At 30.7% G+C, this 23,396-nt stretch overlaps 3 protein-coding genes across 3 annotated transcripts; all 3 read right to left on the bottom strand.

The window, feature by feature from the left end:
* Nucleotides 1-5,528: 5,528 nt before the first annotated feature.
* On the bottom strand, nucleotides 5,529-10,775 carry LOC111714250 (speckle targeted PIP5K1A-regulated poly(A) polymerase). The gene is made up of 9 exons (XM_023489315.1): nucleotides 10,713-10,775; nucleotides 10,556-10,588; nucleotides 9,093-9,216; nucleotides 8,680-8,799; nucleotides 7,747-7,793; nucleotides 7,364-7,456; nucleotides 6,686-6,804; nucleotides 5,966-6,015; nucleotides 5,529-5,658 (listed from the first exon to the last, which is right to left on the bottom strand). The coding sequence occupies exons 4-9, from the start codon at nucleotides 8,730-8,732 to the stop codon at nucleotides 5,544-5,546; spliced, it is 477 nt and encodes a 158-aa protein (XP_023345083.1). The 5' UTR covers nucleotides 8,733-8,799; nucleotides 9,093-9,216; nucleotides 10,556-10,588; nucleotides 10,713-10,775; the 3' UTR covers nucleotides 5,529-5,543.
* Nucleotides 10,776-12,298: 1,523 nt separating this feature from the next.
* LOC111714251 (uncharacterized) lies at nucleotides 12,299-13,823 on the bottom strand. Its single transcript, XM_023489316.1, has 2 exons — nucleotides 13,058-13,823; nucleotides 12,299-12,496 (listed from the first exon to the last, which is right to left on the bottom strand). The coding sequence occupies exons 1-2, from the start codon at nucleotides 13,674-13,676 to the stop codon at nucleotides 12,312-12,314; spliced, it is 804 nt and encodes a 267-aa protein (XP_023345084.1). The 5' UTR covers nucleotides 13,677-13,823; the 3' UTR covers nucleotides 12,299-12,311.
* Nucleotides 13,824-15,906: 2,083 nt separating this feature from the next.
* Nucleotides 15,907-22,615, bottom strand: LOC111714253 (HIG1 domain family member 2A, mitochondrial). The gene is made up of 8 exons (XM_023489317.1): nucleotides 22,509-22,615; nucleotides 21,728-21,765; nucleotides 21,178-21,642; nucleotides 20,838-20,912; nucleotides 20,324-20,432; nucleotides 20,040-20,091; nucleotides 17,775-17,826; nucleotides 15,907-16,643 (listed from the first exon to the last, which is right to left on the bottom strand). The coding sequence occupies exons 3-8, from the start codon at nucleotides 21,217-21,219 to the stop codon at nucleotides 16,569-16,571; spliced, it is 405 nt and encodes a 134-aa protein (XP_023345085.1). The 5' UTR covers nucleotides 21,220-21,642; nucleotides 21,728-21,765; nucleotides 22,509-22,615; the 3' UTR covers nucleotides 15,907-16,568.
* Between the last annotated feature and the right edge of the window lie 781 nt (nucleotides 22,616-23,396).

Here is a 23,396-nt window from a genome sequence, read left to right on the forward strand (position 1 = left end):
AGAGGGAAGGGTAGGTGGTGAAGGCCAGGTCGGGGTCGAGTTCCCAGCTTGAGGAATGAGATGCCGGTCATCATATTCATCAAACATTTTCTCAGATATACTAAAATATATTTATTTTCTCAGATATACTAAAATATATTCATTTTCTCAGATATCCTAAAATATATTTATTTTCTCAGATGTACTGAACTGAAGAATATTCATTTTCTCAGATATCCTATAATATATTTATTTTCTCAGATATACTGAACTGAAGTATATTCCTTTTCTCACATATACTGAAATATATTTATTTTCTCAGATATACTGAACTGAAGTATGTTCATTTTCTCACACATACTGAAATATATTTATTTTCTCAGATATACTGAACTGAAATATATTTATTTTCTCACATATACTGAAATATATTCATTTTCTCACATATACTGAAATAATTCCATTTTCTCAGATATACTGAAATAATTTCATTTTCTTAGGCATACTGAAATATATTCATTTTCTCAGATATACTGGAATATATTCATTTTCTCAGATATACTGAAATATATACATTTTCTCAGGCATACTGAAATATATTCATTTTCTCAGGCATACTAAAATATATTCATTTTCTCGGATACAAAGAATTTCAAAAATAATGAATGAAAATCTATTTTCAGTTGATGATTAACGTTTATTTTATCGAAATTAATTTTGATAACCTTTAATTTAAGTAAATTCATAAAAATAATAAATTTGTTAATGTCTATATTTAGATTATGATCTTGTAGATTTGTGTATCAGGTTTAGTGCAGGTAAAAGTGTTCGATTAATTTTTATATCTTACTTTTTAAACACTTGTCAGTACTGAAAAAAAGATATAGCCAAGAATATGGGAATAGATTGAGAAAAACAAAAAAACTTTTATTTTTTTATAGAAAATGCCTGATAAACATAATTTTTTTTTTAAAGAACCAATCGCTAGTTTACCTTATATTTATCAAGCGCAGAATCCCTTCTTCATTTGAAACGGAAACTGACAAATCAACATTTTTAGTTGCAGCATCCCCCCGGCGCGGAGACATAGGTTCCAGTAAATGCGGGAAATGCTGACTTCTAATTCCAGCGGAGGGTTTGTGTACACTTGTAAACACGTTCACGCATTCACAGCAGTATTTTCGGAACCGTCTAGACAAACATAATTAGAATACAGTATTTCTATTTTCAAATGACTCTTCATGCAAAGATGGCAATGCCCGATATGAAACAGCACCCTCGAAAATTTTGTCTGATTAAGTATAATTTAAATCTTCATGTTGTCGTTCCTTTAAATTGCTTATCTCTTTTGAGGCTTAACTGTTAAATTGGCTTTCGTATTTCTTGCTTTAATGAGGCAGTGGAGAAATTATCAGAATTAAACACTTTTCCAGTCAGAAAGAACAAAGGTATCTCTAACATTTTTGATCAGATTAAGGTTTCCGAGGTACCCTTGTGAATCGGTCATTGCCATCTTTGCATGGAAGGTTCCTTGAAAGTACGCTTACTGTCTAATATCAATGTAATAAGAGCAATGATTAATGATGGTTTACCGTAATGTAGTGATGTCCACGTTTTTGGTCACGTTATGATTCAGCTCAAACGGATCCTGTAATGGGCAAAAATAAAAGTAAAAATAGGCTTTGAACTTTAAACCATACATAATGTTGGTGAAATGGGGCTGAAAAAGGAAAATTTCATGAATTTTTTGTATGCGTTTTCCTATCAAAATATAATAATATTCTTTCAAAATATGATTTAACTAAATCTGAATTTAGCATTAATCAATTAAAATCTCTTTCATTAGAGTCGGTGTTTTCATATTTAAAGGGACTGTAAGCGTAATTTCAAGTGACCTTCAATGCAAAATGGCAATACCAGAATTACAACGGTACATTTAAAACATTTGTTTGTTTGTCGAGTACGGAGATATGTGTGTGTAAACTTCTCAAAACCTGTTTGTATTCAGCTGAAAATACAAGTGTGTGCTGTGTACAGTCTGAACTTGAATGTTCAGCTGACTAATACACATATCTATGTACTTGACGAACAAACAATGGGTTTAAGGGAGCCGTTGTAAATCGGGCTTTGTGGAGTATCACATACAATTACGCCTACAGTTTTTATTTGTAGTAAATGGCTAAAATTAAAACATTTTCATGAGTAAAGAGTAAGAACTAAAAAATCAACTAACTGATATGGATGTTAATTATTAATATAACGTTTACAAGTCAACAAATAATAGGGTTTGTTCTTTATTTTCTTTAATATTGATATAATCAACAAAAATTTTGTTCACAAAAAATACCTGTACACGGTACATAATACCTGAACACAAATAGGGTTTCCTATCTGGAGTCCTCGCTTGTACACAGTATTCTGATCAAAACACCATCTAAATAGAAAATATTAAGAATAAGCTTCTAATCACCTCTTTTTGTGATGTTTTAAAATAAAAGTAAACAATAACCGAAATCAAACTACAAGACATAAAATTAAAATTCATGATAAACAAGAAGAAAAACACAAACTGTCGATAAAAGTGATAACAAGTGACTGCAGACATGTTGGCAAATAATTAAAAATGCAGAAATTGAAAAACCTTGAAAATTCTTGTTTAAACATAAAAAAATCTATTTTGATTTTCTGATAGTTTTTATTTTATTTGATTAATAACTTTATTTTATTATTTTTCAGCATATATTTGTACAATTTTCTTTTGTTTTTCATACATTTATCTTTCGTTTTGTTTTATAACACTGACTATTTTTAACAAGTCATTTTAAACTTATTTCCAAATTTTCTTAAGATGTTGTTGTATTCAACCCAAAATATCATTGCAAAAATGACTTAGTTGTTACCATCTCAAATGATAAAAAACAATAACAATAACAATAACACTCATACAATCCTAACCAAGAAAAGGGAGATAGTTGGATTGTAGTAAGTACAATCATGAAATCCCTACATCATGTCTTATAACAAAAATATCTAAATAATAAAGATCTCTGCTCATATATATATATATATCAAATCAAATCAAATCAAATATATATATTTGTCCCAAGCCAAAAACATAGAAAATATCATATTTTAAAACATATTTATAAACTTGAGACGGGGAGGCATTGATAGCCAGGGGCTGTTTAACACGCAGCCTCCCACTGGAGAGTCAGTTTTTGCAATGATGCTGACTTGAAGAAGAGGTGCTGCTGGATGTCATGCTGCTCATGGGATGGAGGGAGCTGGAGCCACTGGAGAGGATACTGTTCATAAACGTACATATATATAATCTTATATGTTAGCTGATGACCAAACGGCTAGACCAAATGGGCAGAATTTTCATAAGGAAACCCATGGGTATCCTAGGGAACATAGGCTAAAAAATTCGAAATATATATTTATTCAAAATAAATAAAATAAAACTTTTACGGGCGTAAACAATTTTTTTTAAATATGAAAAAAAACTGTAAAAAAGAATATTTAAAATTAATAAAACGTTTACACAAGAAAGGATTATTTTTTACTATTCAAATACTGTTTTTATCATCACTCTATTCAATTCTGTTCTATAAAAATAAAACTTTTTAGCTAAATTTAATTATAAATTTATTCTTCAGATTCATTTTAACTATTCATGCTTCGCTCCCATGAGACTAAACATTCAACTTCAAAACATTTTTTTCAAATTTAAATATAAATTTCTTCAGTTTCAAAAAAGTTAATTTTTCAGAATGGCATCAATTAACAATTTATCAGTTTTTTTTAAATATTTTATTTAAGCTTTTAATAGGCCCTGCAGAAATTTGAATTTATGCGCCCTGGAAGCCTAGAACTTAAAAACTTTTCAAGAGACAAAAATATAATTATGATTAAGAAACCAAAATAATATTGTTCGGTTTTAGAACTCCTTAGAAAGTTAATAATATGCTTATATTTGTAAGATTTCCTAGTATTATTCATATATATTCATAATAAATCTGTTGTTATTTGGAAATATAATAATTGATTTCATCAACTTAACATGAAACTCTGATAAATATCTTTTTAAATATTCTTTTTATGATTGATAACACTTGTTTAGATTAGAGTTAAAATATATATTAATTTCTTTTGAAGAAAATCAATGAAAACTGTCAGATAAAAAGTTTTTTTTTACCTTTCTTTAAAAAGTTAATACTAAACTAGTTTTGAAAATCAATATAAATATTAAACATATCTTTGTTTCTTCTTAAAAATAATGAATGATTTTTTTTGAAAAATCTTTAAAACTGTTTTAAATGGGTTAAAATTTATGGGGGGAGGGGGGAAGGGCTATTGGACATCAAGTGGAAAGCCCCCCCCCCTTTAAACACCTTATATCAAAAAATTCTTTTAATTTTCTCATAAAAATCATTGATTTACCAAGTTCTAAAATCTGACAAGTGGAAGTGGGTCAAAACAAAGATTTAGTTTGTTACAGGAAAAAGAGTCATTCAGGCAATGTGCCTGAGGACTCAGGCAGTTAGTATTAAAGCCCGGTTTTATGCCTAAAGGGATGGCTTTGGGTATGTAGGAAAAGTCAGAAAATTTCAACAGCTTCAGACCAATACTTTTTGAGTTATGTAAAAAAAAACTACAGGAACAGGGTTAAAAGAGTTACGTTGAAGGAAAAACAATTGTGTTGATGGACCAAATAATTGTTTCCTTAATACATCACAAAATTTACTTTATTGTAATTGTATTGTTTGTAACTATGTAGTGGAAAGTACAACTGCACTGATTTTTAACCTTTGTCATTATATTAAATAAAAATAAGAAAAGGATTTAAATTAGAAACGTTGCCAGAAAAAGAAAGGATGCTTGATGATTGATGAATTTAGTGAAAAATGTTCTGTTAATACATTTCTTCCGAAGTTTTTATTATAATTTACTGTTTTATTATTCAAATATTGAATTTAAAGTAACCAGAGTACGAATTTAATCATTTTGAGCCGCGTCTTAAATCCGTCAAAACCAATTTCAATTGAGCGCCGGCTTAAATCTTGAATACAATTTTAAGTGGAACCAACCAAATTTGTGCCGCAGCTTAAATTTAAGCTGTGGGTCAAATTCTTTAAATTCGGCCTCTGTCTGTATCCTTTAACTTACAAATTTTCAACTTACGTTTATTTTTTACGTATCAAATCAAATCAACTCTTTATTTGAGAAATTCTACTCCAATTACTTTGAAACGAGATTAGAATGGATTTAACCGGCAATGAAATAAAATAGTTAATTGAAGTTTAAAAACTAAAAAAAATATTAAATAATTTATTTTTCACATTGAAGTAAAAAATTCAGCTATAAAAACATAAATATATTTTTATTAGTGGAAGATAAAAAAAATAATATTTGATGTCATTATTCAGAATGAAGTTAGATTTTCTTCTGAACTAATGGCAAAGAAACGAAAACAGGATTAGTAGGATAGGATGGGGCATAATTTGATTCTTTACAGGGAGGCTTGGCATTTAATACCATTGGCCCCCCTTCTGTTTACGTCTCTAAATGACATTATCTTTTGATAACCATTTTAAATGTTTTAAATTTACCTTAAATGATTCATGGGTTATCTCTGTGCCAAAGAACGGGCAGATTATGAACTCATAATAGAACGTACTGAGAATTATCATCATCATAATCAATTAAAGTCATAACTAAGGTTTAGGCTTAAACTTCATTTTACAAGTTATTCAGCATTTTACATATTTGTCTTTAATGCACATTCAAATTAAATTTTTATAATTCCAGTTTCCAAATCCATGAATCCGTGAATCCATGAATCCATGATAATGTATCCATGAATCCATGAATCTATGAATGAATGAATGATAATAAATCCATGAATCCAGGGATCTATGAATCTATGAATCCATGAATCCAGGGATCAATGAAGTAACCCATAAATGATAATGATAAAACCTTCCTGTAAAATTCAAAGAACCCAGTTAGCAGTTGTTCTAGACTCATCAGATTCTGAAACAATTTACAATCAAAACTTTTAATCAGCATTATTTACTTTAAAGAGTACTGTTGTGCATCGGACATGTCACTTAAAGTTTACAGCGGACTAGATTACCTTGAAACAGAATGTTAATAAAAACTAGAAAATAAATGTAAATTATTTGACTTAGTTAAAACATTTGTTTGTTTTGTTTTTTGAAGTATCTGCACCATGTTTTATTAATCTATATATGTTTGTAAAAATAAATCTCGATAATAATAAAATGAATGGTTCCTTAAAATAATACCTGCAGTCCCTTTAATCCAAGCATTAGACATTCATTTTTAAATTGTTTACATAATTTAAAATATTAAGTAATTAGATGTCAGGAAATTTCAAAATTTATTTTGAACTGTATACAGATATTCGGATCGGTTCTTTTATGTTTGCTGAAGAAATTTGGTTATTTCCCATTTATGTTAAATATTTTATCCTCAGAGTGTTCAAGTGTTTTTAAATAAATCTAAGCTAGCAGATTGGATCCAAAATATTATAATTGCCCGATTAAAAATTAAAAAACTGGCATCATTGCAATCTGAACAAATCTTAAACTCAGATAAGTTGGGCTACATGAATTGACTTTTTCTGATTTAAAAGTTTTTGGTTCAAGACATTTCTTTGAAGGAATGTCCCTATTCTGACCTTGTTAACAGAAACGATATTCTCAAATGAAAATGAGAATATCCAGCCATTTATGTTAAACTCCGGATCCATACCATCCAACTCCAATATCTCAGCTACAGGAGGTAGGATAGGGTTCTCTGAACATATTAGTATGATACCACATTCGCATTATATTAGATATCCGCAATATTTCTTGATTTTGTAACAGCTGATCTATTTATTTATCAATTTTCCGTGTAATAATCAAAATTATTCCACGGTTTTTCTTTTAATTTTACAACCTTAATTTTGATTATTACACTTTTTTTGTAAGAACAATATTATATTGTTATTATTTTCATCATTTAAAAAAAACAATCCATAGTTTAAGGCTCCCAGCGATCAATATGTATCTATTCACGAAGAAGTTCGCAATGTCCTAGGGAGAGAACAGTTTTAGGCATGACCAGACAAAACAGACCAATATTTAATGAATAAATACATTTAGAAAAGAACTGCTTTAAATCAAATTGCATTCCCTTTAGGTTCAGGGGCTTGGAACACGGCTTACAGTTCACGTACAATGTCCATTGTCCATATACCAATTTTTACAAAAGTTCATTTTTAACCTTTTCAATGCTGTACTCCGATATAAAAATTGCTGAGATTTTTAGAATTCAGATCCTTGAATTCATCATGTTAATACTATTGGCCTACCTAGCTGTTGCAAGTAGAATATTAGCATAAGTGTGACTGCGTAGCTTGTAAACCTATTACAGTTTATTCTATCTCCACCCCCTCCTGTCAAACCTTTAGAAATCATCAGTCATAATAAATAATAAACTAGTGCTAATAATAACGCTAATGCAACTGATACTAAAAACTTGATTCTGATACACTAATATACAGATACAGATACAGATCCTGATCCTAATATTAATATATGTAAATATTATGATAATAATAATGATAATAATGATAATCTCAATTACGTGATTATATGTAAAAATACGAAAATGTTGTATCTATTTTGATTTTATGAGTGAATGTATGTTTAAGTTCTGTCAAAAATAATAAAGATTTTTTTTTAATCTTCTTACCCTGGTGTTTCAGAAGGAATTTGATAGTTGTGAAGAGGGACTGAAACCTGAACAAAAGTCAACTTAAAAACAGGGAATTCAGAAAATTCCTTCAGATACATTTATGTTAACAGTACCCTTTCATCCATGTTAACACAGGCCCTGTTACCTTAACTCCATATTAACACAAGCCTAATTACCTTTTATCCATGTTAACACAAGCCTAGTTACCTTTCATCCTTGTTAACATAAACCTAGTTACCTAAACTTCATATTAACACAAGCCTAATTACCTTTCATCCATGTTAACACAAGCTTAATTACCTTTCATCCAAGTTAAAACAAACCTAGTTACCTTTCATCCATGTTAACACAAGCTTCATTACCTTTCATCCATGTTAAAACAAGCCTACTTACCCTTCATCCATTTTAACACAAGCCTAGTTACCTTTCCTCCATGGTAACACAAGTCTGTTTACCTTTCATCCATGCAAACATAAACCTAATTACCTTTCATCCATGTTAACACATGCCTAGTTACCTTTCAACCATGTTAACACAAGCCTAGTAACCTTTCATCCATGTAATTGTTAACACAAGCTTAATTACCTTTCATCCATGGATGCTAACACAAGCCTAGTTACCATACATCCATGTTAACACAAGCCTAGTTACCTTACATTTATGTTAACACAAGCCTAGTTACCTTTCATCCATGTTAACACAAACCTAGTTACCTTTCATCCATTTTATCACAAGCCAAGTTACCTTTCATCCATGTTAACACACGCCTAGTTACCTTTCATCCATGTTATCACAAACCTAGTCACCTTTCATCCATGTTATAACAAACCTAGTTACCTCTCATCCATGTTATCACAAGCCTAGTTACCTTTCATCCATGTTAACACAAGCCTAGTTACCTTTCATCCATGTTAATATAAGCCTAGTTACCTTTCATCCATGTTAACACAAGATTTGATGAACTGACTATTGAACACCCCCATCTTGTTCTTAAACGAAAGATCACAGGAAAGACCAGTTGGCAGATGGTGGAATTTTATGACAGGCACCCTGTAATATTACTTACATTTCAAATCGAGCAAAGTAAAAGAAAAAAAATGGTTTTACATCTGAAAATCTATATCTTCTTCTATCTGAAACTTGATAAAAAAGGGGTTTCTATAATATAACTAGATTTATGCTGAAAAAAACATTGACCGAAATAATCTCTTAACAAAAAAAAAAAAAAAAAAAAATAAAGGTCTAAAGGGTTCCTTTATGAATCAGCATTTAACTAATTAGAAGAAGGGTTGATTTACCAAACCCCAAATCAATAAGAACTGAAGCGGTGAGAAAAATCTTACTTTGCGTTAGGAACTGGTTGAACGTGAGCACACTGACTATTAGAGCGGAGTATTTCTTCAAGTATCTCAAACTTCCGTTTCCGGTTTAACCGTGATCTGTCCAGATTCAGCTGCTCCTCGAGGTCTAAATTTTTTTTTGGCCATATTGTCTTCCCGATTCATCCCACTGTCATCTTTAACTTTGCTTTTCTGTTTGTTTGTATCCAATTAACGTTACAACGGCTGAACCGGCGGGACCCAAATTTTGTGTGTGACCTAGAAAAATTTGTATTTATAAGTTTTTTATTTTTGTAAAAGTTTAAAAGTCCACAAAAAAATATTATAAAATCCGCGAACTTTTTTGTTTTGTGTTCACAAGGAGAAAATGCTCATAGATAAAGCAACAATTAGAAGTTGAAATTGAAGATGCCTAGTATATTAAAATTTACTTTACTAGACTGTTGGAACTATTTCAATTTTTAAATACGGTTCTATCTGTGAGCATCTCCTCTTTGTACCATATAAAAAAATAAGAAAAGAAAAGTTCGCGGACTTTTAAATATTTTTTCGGAGATTTAATTTTTTTTTTAAAAATTCAAATTTTTGGAGACAACTTTTTGTAATTCCAAGCATCAATAAATGTTCCCTGAGGTCATGTGAGGTCCCACACAAATTTGTTGAGGTGTATACTGTAATGAAAATAATTGAAGTTCTACGGAACGATTGACTGGAATTATCATACTTAAAAAAAAATATTTAAGCGAACAAGATACTTAAGTGGATTCTTTTTTTCAGGAATCCATTATCGTTAAAACAAACCTGAAATCTGGTACAACGTAAATTAATTTAACCATATTTTCAAACAGAATCATTTCCAACAAATCTTTAAAAATCAAGGATTTTTATTGTGGGCTGTAGAATAGAATATTTTTTTTTAATAAGTAACAATATTGCAAGGTACTAGGCTTTCAGGGCGTTTCGCGCCCATCCTCTATTTCAAATTATAATTGTTGGTTTCTCTGTAAACATTTTCTCTTGGTATACGTTATAAAACAAAAACAAAAAGTTCGCAGATTTCAATATATTTTTCCGTGGATTAACAAAATGTTATGAAAATCGGTTTAGCCTTTTTGACGTTTGTAATTGTACGATACAATCAAACAAACAAACAAACTATAAAATATTTAAACAGACAAAGTATAATAAAAGATAAAGCTTATATTTTGGAGGAGGGGTTATTTATTAAAGTAAACATTATTAAGACTGAAAATGAATTAGTCGTTTTCTAAATAAAAGGTTTTAATGGTCTAGTGGTTTAGAGAGAACAAGTAAAATATTCCCGCTGTTTATTTCTTCATAAAAACAAGTTTGAAACACTTTTTTAAATTTTCAATCTCATTGATATAAAGATTAAAGGGGCACTCAAAATAAATTGACAATATTCCAAGAGTTAAAATTATTAAAATGATAAGTTGATTTTTCACCTAAATGAATATCGACATCACTCTCCTTCGTTCCTAAAATTGTATTCAAATTTGTTCATTGATTTTATCATGAAATTCAAATTTTTGAAGTATTAATACTTGTCAGACATACGTGAATGTTAAATGTTTTATTAGCGAATCTAATCTATTTGTTTACCAAGTCCATTCACAGAGGAACCAAAACAGTAAGCTCCGCATCCAGGAAACTGAACCTCTAACGCCTAAAAGGGAGTGTTCATGAAAAAGTGGTATATGCCGATTCTCTGACCAAACAATAGACCATGATCAAATTTGTATTTGAATCCGATGTCTATTGCGAGTATTTGTAAGAGTATGGGGAAAATATCAAAACTTTTTTAGTTATTCAAAAATAAAAAAGATAAATCATCAAAACATGCTGATTTGATTATTGTAAAAGATTCTTTAACAGCTTAAGAATGTTGATTAGATATTTTTTTTCCATCCCCAGTTATTTGTTGTTAAGATGTTATTTTCATTGTCATCATTTATAGCTTTAAAAGTTTTTAACTTTTTTGAATTAAGTTTTTCAAAACGGATATTTAATATTTATACATCCATGACTTACTTCAAATAATTTTTTGTTGCAGTAGTGAAATAATTTACACAAAAATAGAACATCACGTGAATGAAGATATTTGTAATTTTTTTTAACTTTTAAACAAATTTTATGAAGATTTTCCCACTTCTTAACAAAGAATAACATTTAAATTTACATCAAAATCTACCTTTTTCGGATTTTAAAAACTGCAATAACAATTTATAACATTATTATTTTGGTTCGCAGTGCTATAACGTTTTTGAACAGAAATTTTCTATATCAAGAAGATTCAAGCCTTTTCGGATTATATTTTGTCCCGAGCTTTAATGAGGGGAAAATAGTGTTATAGATAAATTTATGAAACGTTTATGTACTTGTTATATTGCAATGACTATTTCTAGATAAATAAGCTTTAAAAGAAAGCAGAAATAAACACATAATTTTAAATTTTATTTTCATTTATATTGAACAAATTATTTTGCAAGTATCCTAAATTTTTCTTGAGAAAATCTGGGAACCAATTAAAACTTTATGGCACACTTGCTATAATCTACAGCTAATTTAATTTTATATCACGTTCATAAAAAAATTCAACATGAAGTGAGTAAAAATAGTTTCATAAATCCATTAAGTTTTGTAACACATACTTTCGAGTTCATAAATTAGATCTAATTAATGTTATCGGGGTTGTAAAACCGCAGAAAATACCTAATTAATTTTATTGCATCCCCAGAGATGCAATCTAACAGACCCTGGTTTCAGAGTTACAATGTAAATATCAGGGATTCAATAGGACTAGATCAATGTTCACACTACACAAAAAGAGTACAAGCATAATTGTGTACTTTGCTATGGACAGTGAATGCTCCGTACTTTTATTAATTAAAATTAACAAGCTGTTTGAATAAAAAAGGGCCGGGAGGGCGGGCGTGGGGTCGGGGTTGAAATAATTAAATTTACAGAGATTCATGATTAAAGTTAGTAAAAAAAAACATTTGAATCTAAACTAAACCGATACTGGTGAAAACTGATATTATTTTCAATGAAACTAATTGATTGAAAATGTCTTAAACAACGCATCAGCAAAGCAATATAGATATAAAATAGATAATATATATTGAAATAGACTTCAATACAAGATTCATAAAAAATATCAAAAACCAAAAACCGCAGCCTAAGTCTTTCTGTTCCACAGATTTATGGGCCTAAATATTGACTTAGTAAGATAATCAACATTAATTTGAATGATTTCCTGTCTTTCTGATCAAGAAGAATAAGGTTATTAAGTACACGCATCTGTGCACTAATATCTTCTTCTGCGTGAAGAGCTTGCAGTATTTTAACTTCTATTTCTGAACGGTCCAAACTATGGTAGTCTCCACCTTTAAAAAAACGTTAAAGGGACTGTAAGCGTAATTTAAAGTGACCTTCCATGCCAAGATGACGATGCCCGATTTATAACAATACTCTTGAAAACATTATCTAATGAATAATGTGGGACATATTGTCATTTTTCTAGGTTTAAGAGTTTAATTTTGAAAACGTCTTTATTTTCTTGAAGCAGAAATGCGAAAGTCTTTTTTGTAAAGAAACAAAAATTGAAAATAATTAGTTTTTAAAATTTCGAACATTTATGTTAAATTCATAAATAATCTTACAATTTTTTAAGGGTGCCATTGTTAATCGGACAATTACAATCTTTTCATGGAGGGTCACTTAAAATTAGTATTACAGTGCCTTTAAGACACAGGTAACTATTTGTAATTGACCTCAAGTATTGATTCATTTTAAGGAACATTTATTTGAAATACGCCAACAGAAATTAATACACTTATCGATATAAAAAACCTCTTTATCTCGGACTAAAAATTAGATTTTTTCTTCAAAGAATTTGAGATATCTAATATTTTTTGTTACAAATTTAATTTCTAAATGTTTCTTACCGGTCCAGTTTGATGTTGATTGTTGATTTAAAAATTCCGTTGTTTTTCCTCGTTCGTTTCCTGATAGCTTCCCTGGTTTCTTTTCAATTTCTCCCTTTAAACTCCTAGTTCTTACACAATCTTGATGTTCATATTTCAAAGTTTTGTCCGGACATTCTACTTTAGTATGAACATGAACAGGAGACTGTTCGTTTTTGTTCACGAGATTATAATTACTTTGGTTTAAAATATCACATTCTGGAATTAGATTAACAAAATTCATTTTGGACCCTGCACTTGCAGTCTGTTCTAGAACTGGTGATCCGGTCACATTATTCGCGGATTTCACAATCAACTCATCTTTACGGAACCGAACATGATCCTTGTCAAGATTTGATACAAAATTTTTGGGGATTTCTTCGTCACTATTTTGAGAATTTATAACATTAAACGGGCACATGGTGTCAGCTTTTACAGTATTGTTTACAGGATTTGTAGAAATGAAACTTGTAGGTATTGTTACTGTATTTGATGACGCGAAGGAAACTGATGAGCTTCCTGATTCAATAATATGAACCCAGTCGATTTCAAGACCTTCAAACGCGAATTCTCTATGTAACGGGATTTCGTCTACAAACATTTCAGGACTACTCTCAGACGAGATTTTATCGACGAATTCAGGACTACTATCATCTCGGGAGGAAATGTGTTCTATGGAGACTGGACTGCTTTCACTGACGTACAATTCAGTTTGGATGATTCGTCCGACTAAATTTGCATGATTTTAATTTCTATATAAGTTTGAATGGGCCATTATTTGATATGTAAAAAGTTTAATTTCTGTATAAGTTTGGATGGGCCATTATTTGATATGTAAAAAGTTTAATTTCTATATAAGTTTGGATGGGCCATTATTTGATATGTAAAAAGTTTAATTTCTATATAAGTTTGNCATCACTAGAATCCGAAGCTCCATATCCTGTGTTATTCTCATCCATCTGTTGTTACTGGTTGCTTTCATTCTTCATCCCAACCCCATCCATGATCCAAAACCTTTTTTATCCAAATATTTATATTTAAAGACCATTAACTCATTGATTAAAAAAGTGGAAAGAGAGTGGAGGTAAATAATTGTTGGCGGATAAGACATAAGACATGGGAATTACAGTTGCAAACTTTTCATTTCTCGTTATGTCTTTTACATACTAGCTCTGAACCCAGCTTTGCCTGTAAACTTTAAGAGATTTCTCTGTAAAAGGGATTCATGCGTTAAGATCGGACATACAAAGAAACAGAGAGATTACTACTTTATATACAATATACATAGATATCCCAGGGGCATTGATCATGTTAAAAATAAATTCCTAGGGTTAGCTCGTCGACTTCTTCATTTTTCTCTGAAAATGCTTTAATTAGAAAAATATTTCTGTAAAAAAGGCTGTTTCAGCTTATACCGGACTTTAATCTAAAATAATCTAATAGAAAGCAATGGAACTTCTTCCTTCCTTTTGAACTTAGATTCTTCACATCATCTCATATTGCTTTAACTTCTTCCACTGTTTTCACGACTAAATACTTATAAATTTTTTTAACCAAGAGATAAATTGTCAATTGCAAAGGTTAAGTCGTAATTGTTTAACTTAGACAATGTCAATATAAAAGCCGCGTCGATAGATAGATAGAAAGGTAGTTGGACGAATAGGTTGTTTTGGGTTATAAACCTTACTAATTTCAGGGATGATTATTAACCAGAAAAAAGTAAACTTAACATGTTATTTGTAAACGTAAAAAGCTTTGTAAGCTTTGTAATAATTTATGAATATATTAACCCCTGAATTTTGCCCAAAACATCGAGGGATTAAGGGCCCATAAAACCCTCCGACTAGTATAATGTCGTCTTTTGTTGGAGACTTCAACTTCAATTACTTAATTATAATAACAACACTTTATTTTTTGTAGAAATATTGGGAGATAGTGCTTTACCCTAGAGTAGAAAGAAATACAAATTAATCAATTAACAATTTCTGGAAAACACAATCCTAATCAAGAAACGTTAATTAGATTATTTCTAAAAATCTTACTAGTCGCGCGATAATAAAGCCCCTATTAGCTTCCCCAAATTATCTAACTTAACCGTATAGTTAAACATCTCTATCAGTATTTTAACATTGTGAATAGCATAAAAATCATCGTTTGATGCACATGAATATATCTATATATTTCTAGATTGGGAACCCGACTTTTCCTGAAGTCAACCAACTGTTTTTACGAGGGAGGGAACCCCCGGACGCCACGAGCCTCCGCTATGCAGACATGAATTCTTAATTGAACTCGAGTTATTTTGTTTTAATCTTTTTAATCTTTTGATTTAGGTAATTCCTTTTATCAGAAATTTTTCTATATTCAGATTACTTGTGAATGTCAAATATTTGATTATCTTAATCTGATAAAAATTTCAACAAAAAGGAATCGCTTTAATCAAAGATTATAAAATATCAAGCAAAATTACTTCCAGAATTTTTTATCTAAATGTTTTCCTTTTTCGTAAAAATGTTTAAATTTGATAAACCACTTTACTAGTCATAATTAGTCACTACTGATCTTTGATAAACTTGTTACGTTGTTATGCCACTATTTCTAAAAAAAATCTTTACTATTTGAAAACCCAAGAGTTTCAAGGAAACTATTCTGTATAGCGGAAGCTCTTAATGCTTGGCGGAGGCTTGGTGTGCCTAGCAAATCTGGGTGGCTCATGTCTGCATAGCGGAGGCTGATGGCGTCAGGGTTCTCTGGTTAAAATTTGAGGAAAATCGGTACAGATATTCATGAAAAATGTTCGTTCAAACAAACAGACTGACAGACAAAAAGCAAACAGTTTTGTAATATATTTTACCATTCTTAAATTATTTTCTGAAAATTTACAGAGCCACAGAGGTTTGCCTTTTTTTCGTGACGCCAACTTTTGGGTCAATACAATTAATGGCTTTGTGGGGGAAATAATTTAGAGAAAAAAAAACTATTTATAGAACGTTTTCAATTTAATAACCCATTTTAAGTTTACATCCTTAAGCTTTAATGAACATACCCCTTTTAAATTATATTTCTTGATTAAATCATCAGTTTTTTTTTACCTAGTGGTTCTTGACTGGAGGTATTTATTTGTAAATCAAATAATAATATTATATACATAAAAACAATGACAAGCATTGTGATGTTCTAAAACTGTATCAATGATAGTTATTTAAGTTATGCGAGACATCTTAGAACTTTGGAGCCAGAAAAACTCCATCAAAAAGATTTACTTTGTATCAAAATCATACAACATCAGACTAATGTATTTCTATTTTTAAGATGTTCAAGTTATTGATAAATGATGGGTTTATATGATGTTGAGTACTTTGGTTACAAAGGAAGACAACGAAGAAAATTGCTGGCATTTAAAAGCTTTGAAAATCTAGCTTCACTTTTCTAAATATCCTTGCACTTGCTCTACAGTACTAAACTATGTTTGAAAACAAACAAATGTGTATGTCTACGGACTAGATTTAGCCATCTGTTTCTTCATTTGAACAGAAACTCCAATCAACATTGCCATTACAGTAATAGCCTAAAAAATAATCATAAAAAGCCAAAAAAATATTAAAAAGATGATGAAAAGTAATTTTCAATGTATTTTTTTAACGAAGGGAGGGGAAGCAACAATGTCGTGAGCCCTGCAATATATTGTTCGAACCCAGGTAGTTCGCAGAACTTGGCCCAAGCCAGATTGTTAAAAAGAAATACTTCTATTAATAATTTACTATTTTCCTGAAAGTTCCTTTACTGAAAAAGACTCTTGGCTTTGTGGCCCCCCTTTCTCGTGTTGATCAATTCAGTGTGTGACTGATTTATGGATGTTTTATTATTGATATTTTTGAAATATTTTGTAAGGTGTTTCTAAATGGATTAGTGTTTTCATTAACAAATTAAATGAATAATGAACAGTATTTTTTTAGTGATATAAATGATTATCTATGATTTAAATACAGTTTTGATGTATCGGAACTAAGAAATATTAATTCATGATTTAATAATGAAAATTGAAGATTAAGTTTTCAAGACTCCCAACGGTAGGTAATTCACTGGAACTTAAATGGACGGGAACTAAAGCCTGATTTCTAATGATTAATGGATTGTCAGCAATTATTAGTATTATTATTATAAACCAAAGTTCAAAATTCAAGACACAAATTTAATAATAAAAAATAATACAATATTATCATTATCAAAGAATTAAAATGTAAAGATAGTTATTTCAGAAGTGTATGCATTTTTAGTACTGCAGTGTACTGTCTCTGGGCGGTAAAGTAAACACAAGATGGATGTCAGAGCCTGACATGGGAACCATCTTACACATAAAAATTAACGAAATATTCTGGTCATATTAAACATTTCTGTAAATATTCAAAATAGAAAAAATTAAATGCTTTTATCCTCCTCGGATGCTACAGTATTACTGATGCATTTATTCTTGTTTACAAACCCGCCCAGAGAGAACTGTTTTCAGTATGTACGCAGAGAATACGCAACAACAATTAAATATCCTTGCCTTATTACCTTAATCATGTTTATCAATATCATTAATGAATATTAGCATAATTATTAACAATCAGCCTACAGTCAAAGTATCCTGTGCTGCAGGCTATGTCTGCTTGGGTTTTAGTGACTTTGAATATAATCAATTAATCATAAACCTAACCTGAGCTGCAATTCTTCCTCTCATCATAGTCTGTGATCCAGCACTATCCTTTCTAAAATATTAAATACAGATATACAGTGGTCTTGCATGCATATATTCCAATACAGTGTCCGTTTCTGAAATATTGACATAATAATATTTCAGTACCTGACAATTAGTTTGTAAATACACCACCCAGTCTTAATTATTGCCATTTCAGCAAACAATTTTTAAAATTTATTAAAAATTAGAACGAGTTTTTGAGTTCTTCATTTTTCTTGCAACATTTATCCATATTTTCAACACCGTATTAACATATATCAACATGTATCAAGAAGTATCAACCAGGCCAGTAACCAGGCGGGGGGGGGGGGGTTGTTAGGGGACAGGTGCACCCCCCTTTCTCCTAAAAGGGGGGTGCAATGATGTATTCGTCCCCTCCCTTCTTTAGATATGTTCTTTGGTATAATCTTAACTTGTAAAATTGAGATGTTAACATTCAAAGTTTTCTAAATTTGGTATCATTCTTAATACTGTATTGTGAGGGAGGGAAGGCACATATTCGTTCGAACACAAATCACGTCACAAGTCAACATTATTTGTTCCGACCAAACTTTTTTTGTTCGGCATTGTTTAAAATCTTTTAAAATTATTATATTAGAATTTTGAGCTACGTCATGTTCTTTTATAAGGATTTAAACTATTTTATCCTGTTTTTTTGTTCAAAGAAGAACATCTTTTGAAGGTAACCGTAGACTCATAACAATTCAAAAAATACACAAACCCTCAGTACACACATTTTAATTTCTTGGCTAAATTGGGCTCAAATATATTTAAATTTTTTTAACAAAATGCATTTAAGATGCATATTGAATAACGTTGCTTAAATTTGAAAAAAAATTGTAAAGGCATAAAATGATACGTTTGAAAACAGAGGCATCGCTCAGACGAAAAAGGAGTGATAGGGAAAAATAATGGCGAGTTATGACGTCATTTGTGGTGCGGACGAAAAAATGGTGTGGTGTGCCATCCCCCACTCGTATTGTGTTTGTGATATGTCTTAACAATTCTTTACTATAGCTGTTCCCTCGGATCAACCTAATTAACCCTTCTTTGAAAAATATTTGTCCTGAGCTGAAAACTTTAGAATGTGATATCCTTAATCCCGATCTGTTAATTAATCTGAAGATTAAATTCATGAGGAGAACAAGCAATATTTAATCTGGAGATTAAGAAAACGAGTAGATCAAGCATTAATCCCAATGTCCACCATTCTAGTTCCCAGCTCTGATGTAAGATTTTCTGATCGAACTGGTCTGTTGTTCTCTCGAATATGAAGAACATACATAAAATGTGGTAAATATATTCCCGTGCATATTATTAAATTCATTTCGCATAAACTTATTGTCTTCAGTTTTAATATTTTGTCCAGACAATTTAAAATCATTGAACGTGAGCAGTAAGTAGTGATATCAAAAACTTTAACATTTTCTGTTATCCAATATTACAAATTTGAACTAAAAGCTAAATTATGAAAATTTTCCTTGTGCCATACAAAACATCAAATTCAGGGATACTGAATTTTCACTGTAACATTAAGTACATGCCTAAATTACTAGTGCTGTTGACAAATTAGAAAGTTTCCTACATTGAATAAAATTCAAGCTAAAATTATTCGATTTTTACCAAAATTCTGAAAATTTTCTATTCAGCCTCCCTGCATTATGTTTCACTCAGTGCTCCTGGGTTCATGATACAACACCTTTCTTTGCATCCCCTTGGGAGTATCCTGGTTACGGACCTGATCAACATGTATCAATACATGTATCACATTTTAAACAGTTTCCAACATTTATCATTTTTAAAAAATCGACATTTTCTAATGTTTTAGAGGGCACACTTATTCGGGCGCATTTGTGATACAATATTCACTCTATTAATAAATTGAAAAAATAAAAAAAATATAAATGTAAAAAAAAATATTAAGAACACATTATTCAATAAAACATAAAATACTCCCGGTGTACTGAATACAATTTATTCATTATAATCGATGTACATACTTTGCTTGTCTGTCTATGCGTTCGTTTATTTTCGAAACATCAAAATTGGAGAGAAAAATTTCTGGAAAATAGGATTTTTTTTTGAAAATGCGCCAATTCGAAAAGAAAATTTGAAAATGATTTAAAATGGCCGACTTTCAGAGCAACAGTTAAAAGTTAAAAAGGTCTTAGAAAAATCACGATTGAGAACATACTTCTCCTGAATTGAAAAATTGGAACAAACCTGGCAAATTTTCCTAAACCCAACATAAGGCATCCAGCTGTTAATCCTGCTCCTAAAGAACAAGACTTAAAGGAACTGTATTTTCAAGTTACCATCCATGCAAAGATGGAAATGCCCGATTCACAATGGTGAGTTGTATGATCCAAGTATGAATTAAATATCGATGTTTATAGTTAGAAAACTAATTATTTTAAATTGTGGTTTCTCTACAAAAGTGATTTTTTTTGCAGAAATAAAAGAATCATTCAATCTTGATACAGCTTTTTATGAATTCAGTTTTTTACCAATAGGAACCAGAGGATTTTCTTGAAATTTTCTATAAAACTTCTCTTTAGAAGTTTCTCCTTTTTGAACAGTTCCGGAGTCCCCTATCCCTGCTAGCTCTTGATTTAACTAAAAAAAATGATTTTGCCGAACCATTCACAGCCTTAGATCAGTGTTCAATTAAATTTAATTGCTTAGAAGCTGAACATAGAAATCCACGTCAGAATGTTCTCAGTTAATTCTAGATAAACATTCATTGCGACGTCTATTTTTTCATTTTTCCCCCAGAGCAGCAAAATAATTTCCCTTATTTTCCGGGCAAACAATCACCAAGGGGCGGATACAGGAATTTTCTAGGGATGAGCCAGCAATATCTTTTCTCTCAATTTTCCCCAAAAAGCTTTAGGGGAGCAATTTCCATCGCTCACCCTGTATCCGTCAATACAATCACAGACACTTTCCTAGGTGGGGCTCAGCCCCCAAAGCACCCCTGTATGCGCCCCTGGCGTTTACGGAAGGTAATTTGTGTCCTACCTTAATCCATTCAAATTCAGCAGCTTGAATATCTTCTTTAACAACTTTAATTCCTTTCTTCTCCAACTTTTCCTCCTAAAAGATAAAATAAGGGGTTATCTTTGTTTAGGAAGAAACAATTTTTAAAAATTTCGAGTTTTGAAGAAAATTATAAAATTTTTGTATTACAAATTTTAATTTTGTCTATGTTGCCCCGCAGGGTACCCATATACTTGTGTTTCCAGCGCCCTAAGAACAATTTTAGCTTTTTACTATTCCCTAGAGACATACGAGTAGCCACAAAAAATTAGACCCGATCGGTTCAGCCGCTTTAAGTTCTAAAACTCCTGAAAAAATTAACCTGAATTTTTTGTACTTGTGCTTTGATATCTTCTATCCCCATTATAACTCTGAAATAATTTTCTGTGCTCGAGAAATTGAAAAAAAATTGTTTGGATATAAATTTGAAGTTTTTAAACAGTTTTCACATTGGTTTTAAGACAGAATTAAATGTACATTGTACATGCGTTCAATCCACTTTGAAATGTACTGCATAACTGCCAGAGCCTGTTTAATGTACATGTTCAATGTTTATTGTTCATGTTCAATGTACAATAGACAAACTGTTCACTAGTTTTACACTGAAATCACAGTACAATATGATTATTTCTTATTTTAGCAGTAAATACATTGTATTCCATCATAGCTGAGACTGTTCACTGTAAGTGCACAGCGTAAATTCTTTTGTACCTTCAAACATATGTCTTATTATAAAATATGTTTTATATCAAAAATGTCCCAGTACAGTCTGCACATATGCAATCTCCTAAAAAGATTTATCTTTCTAATTTTATGTCTTTTAGTCTAATTTTATTAAAAATAAAAGTTTTAAAAGAAGATAAAATATTCACCAGTTCGCAGGAAAGCCATTACTTCTGCCAAAATCCACCTAAATTATTAAAAAATAAAAAAATTTAACTTAAAGGGAGGAGACTGATGACATATTTTCAGGCGACTCCATAATAAAAGAACTGCATGCCCAATTCACAATTCACAATGGTAACCCTGACACTTACATATATACAGTATTTTTTTTATTTGGAAAAGTGTTGAATTTTAATATTTCTTTTTTTCTTTTCTTGCATAAATCCACATATCACTTTTTAAAAAACCGCAATTAACACCCATTCATTTTTACACAGAAAAAAAGGAGAAAACTTCATCAGTAATCCCCAGACAACGGACAACGGAGTCTGCAGTCTTTTTAAGACTAAAATATAGTAGAAACTAACTTGTAAAAAAGTAAGACCAACTTTTTAAAAAGTTTATCCCACAGATTTATAAAAGGGCATTTTTCTTCTTCATTAATCAGGAATGTAAAAATAGTATCCTTGCTGCATGTTTAGCGCGGAACTCAGTGTAAAGAATGTTGAAGAAATGGTTAAAATTCACAATAAATCTTTAAATTGTCAAGTTTTCTTGTCGTTGACTAAATACCCGGATTCAATTAAACTGAACCTAACATTATGAACATGAATGATTGAGTAGTTTTCTAAAAAATACTTGAATGATCGAACATAAAGTCAGATACAACGCAGACAAAAATTGGAAAATAATGATAGAATAATTCTTTAGAATTTCAATTTTCAGAATATGATCAACAAAATCAAAATAATTCTAGTCTTAGTTTACCTTTGGATCCAGTTCTCACAGTTTTCTTTCCTTTCTTTTCTCTTCTGTCCATTCTTTCTGCCTCCATTCTTAAATCAAAGTTAATTAATACAAATGTAAAACCCCTCATTGATATCAAACCCAAGTTTTATATATTTTTCCAAATCATTCCATCAAAAATACTTCCTTTTCCAATAAATCCTTTCTGTTAAGTGGATTTGGTGAATCCAGGGACCGGAAGGAGTATCCGAGAGAAACCAAACCAAACATTTTTAGAGATGGATCCAAGAAAGTTCACGTAGTGCATCAGAGTGAAATAACAGTCGAACGCTAGTATAAGCACCGGCTACTCGTGGATCCTTTTTTACGTCGGTCTCAAATCATTTAGTTTTTTAGCGGTTGTGCTTCTTTTTTGGTATATTTATACGAATTACGATGTCCAAAAAATGTTGCAAGTTACGTAAAGAAAGTTGCTCAAAGTCCGGCTCATTTCAGACTCATATGAAGAGATAGTTGTTGGTTTAGACTGAGCCTACCGGATTTGTTCTGAGGACGGAGGAGAACTATGGTAAGAAGATGGTTAAAGGGTACGGGGTTATTCATGATCAGTGTTGAAGTGCCTGATATGTTGGACAAAGATGGTATGTTTTATATATATTGACGGAAATAATATGTAAGCTTTTTTAGTAGATGTAGTCTTAAGACATATATGTGAATTTGATGAGATCTATATTTTTAAGTTTTGAACCTGAGAATCGTGATGTATTGCAGCACAATGGATGGATAGATCTTTGAGCGCGATCCAGCCAAGGTTACGAGACTTGTATCACCGGGAACAAAGGAGGTAGAGCTGTTTTATTGTTGGGATTATTGATATTATTTTCTGATTCGTCGAGATATGACGAAACA

This window comes from Eurytemora carolleeae, unplaced genomic scaffold (genome assembly GCF_000591075.1).
Source record: "Eurytemora carolleeae unplaced genomic scaffold, Eaff_2.0 scaffold1540, whole genome shotgun sequence".
Lineage (NCBI taxonomy): Eukaryota > Metazoa > Arthropoda > Copepoda > Calanoida > Temoridae > Eurytemora > Eurytemora carolleeae.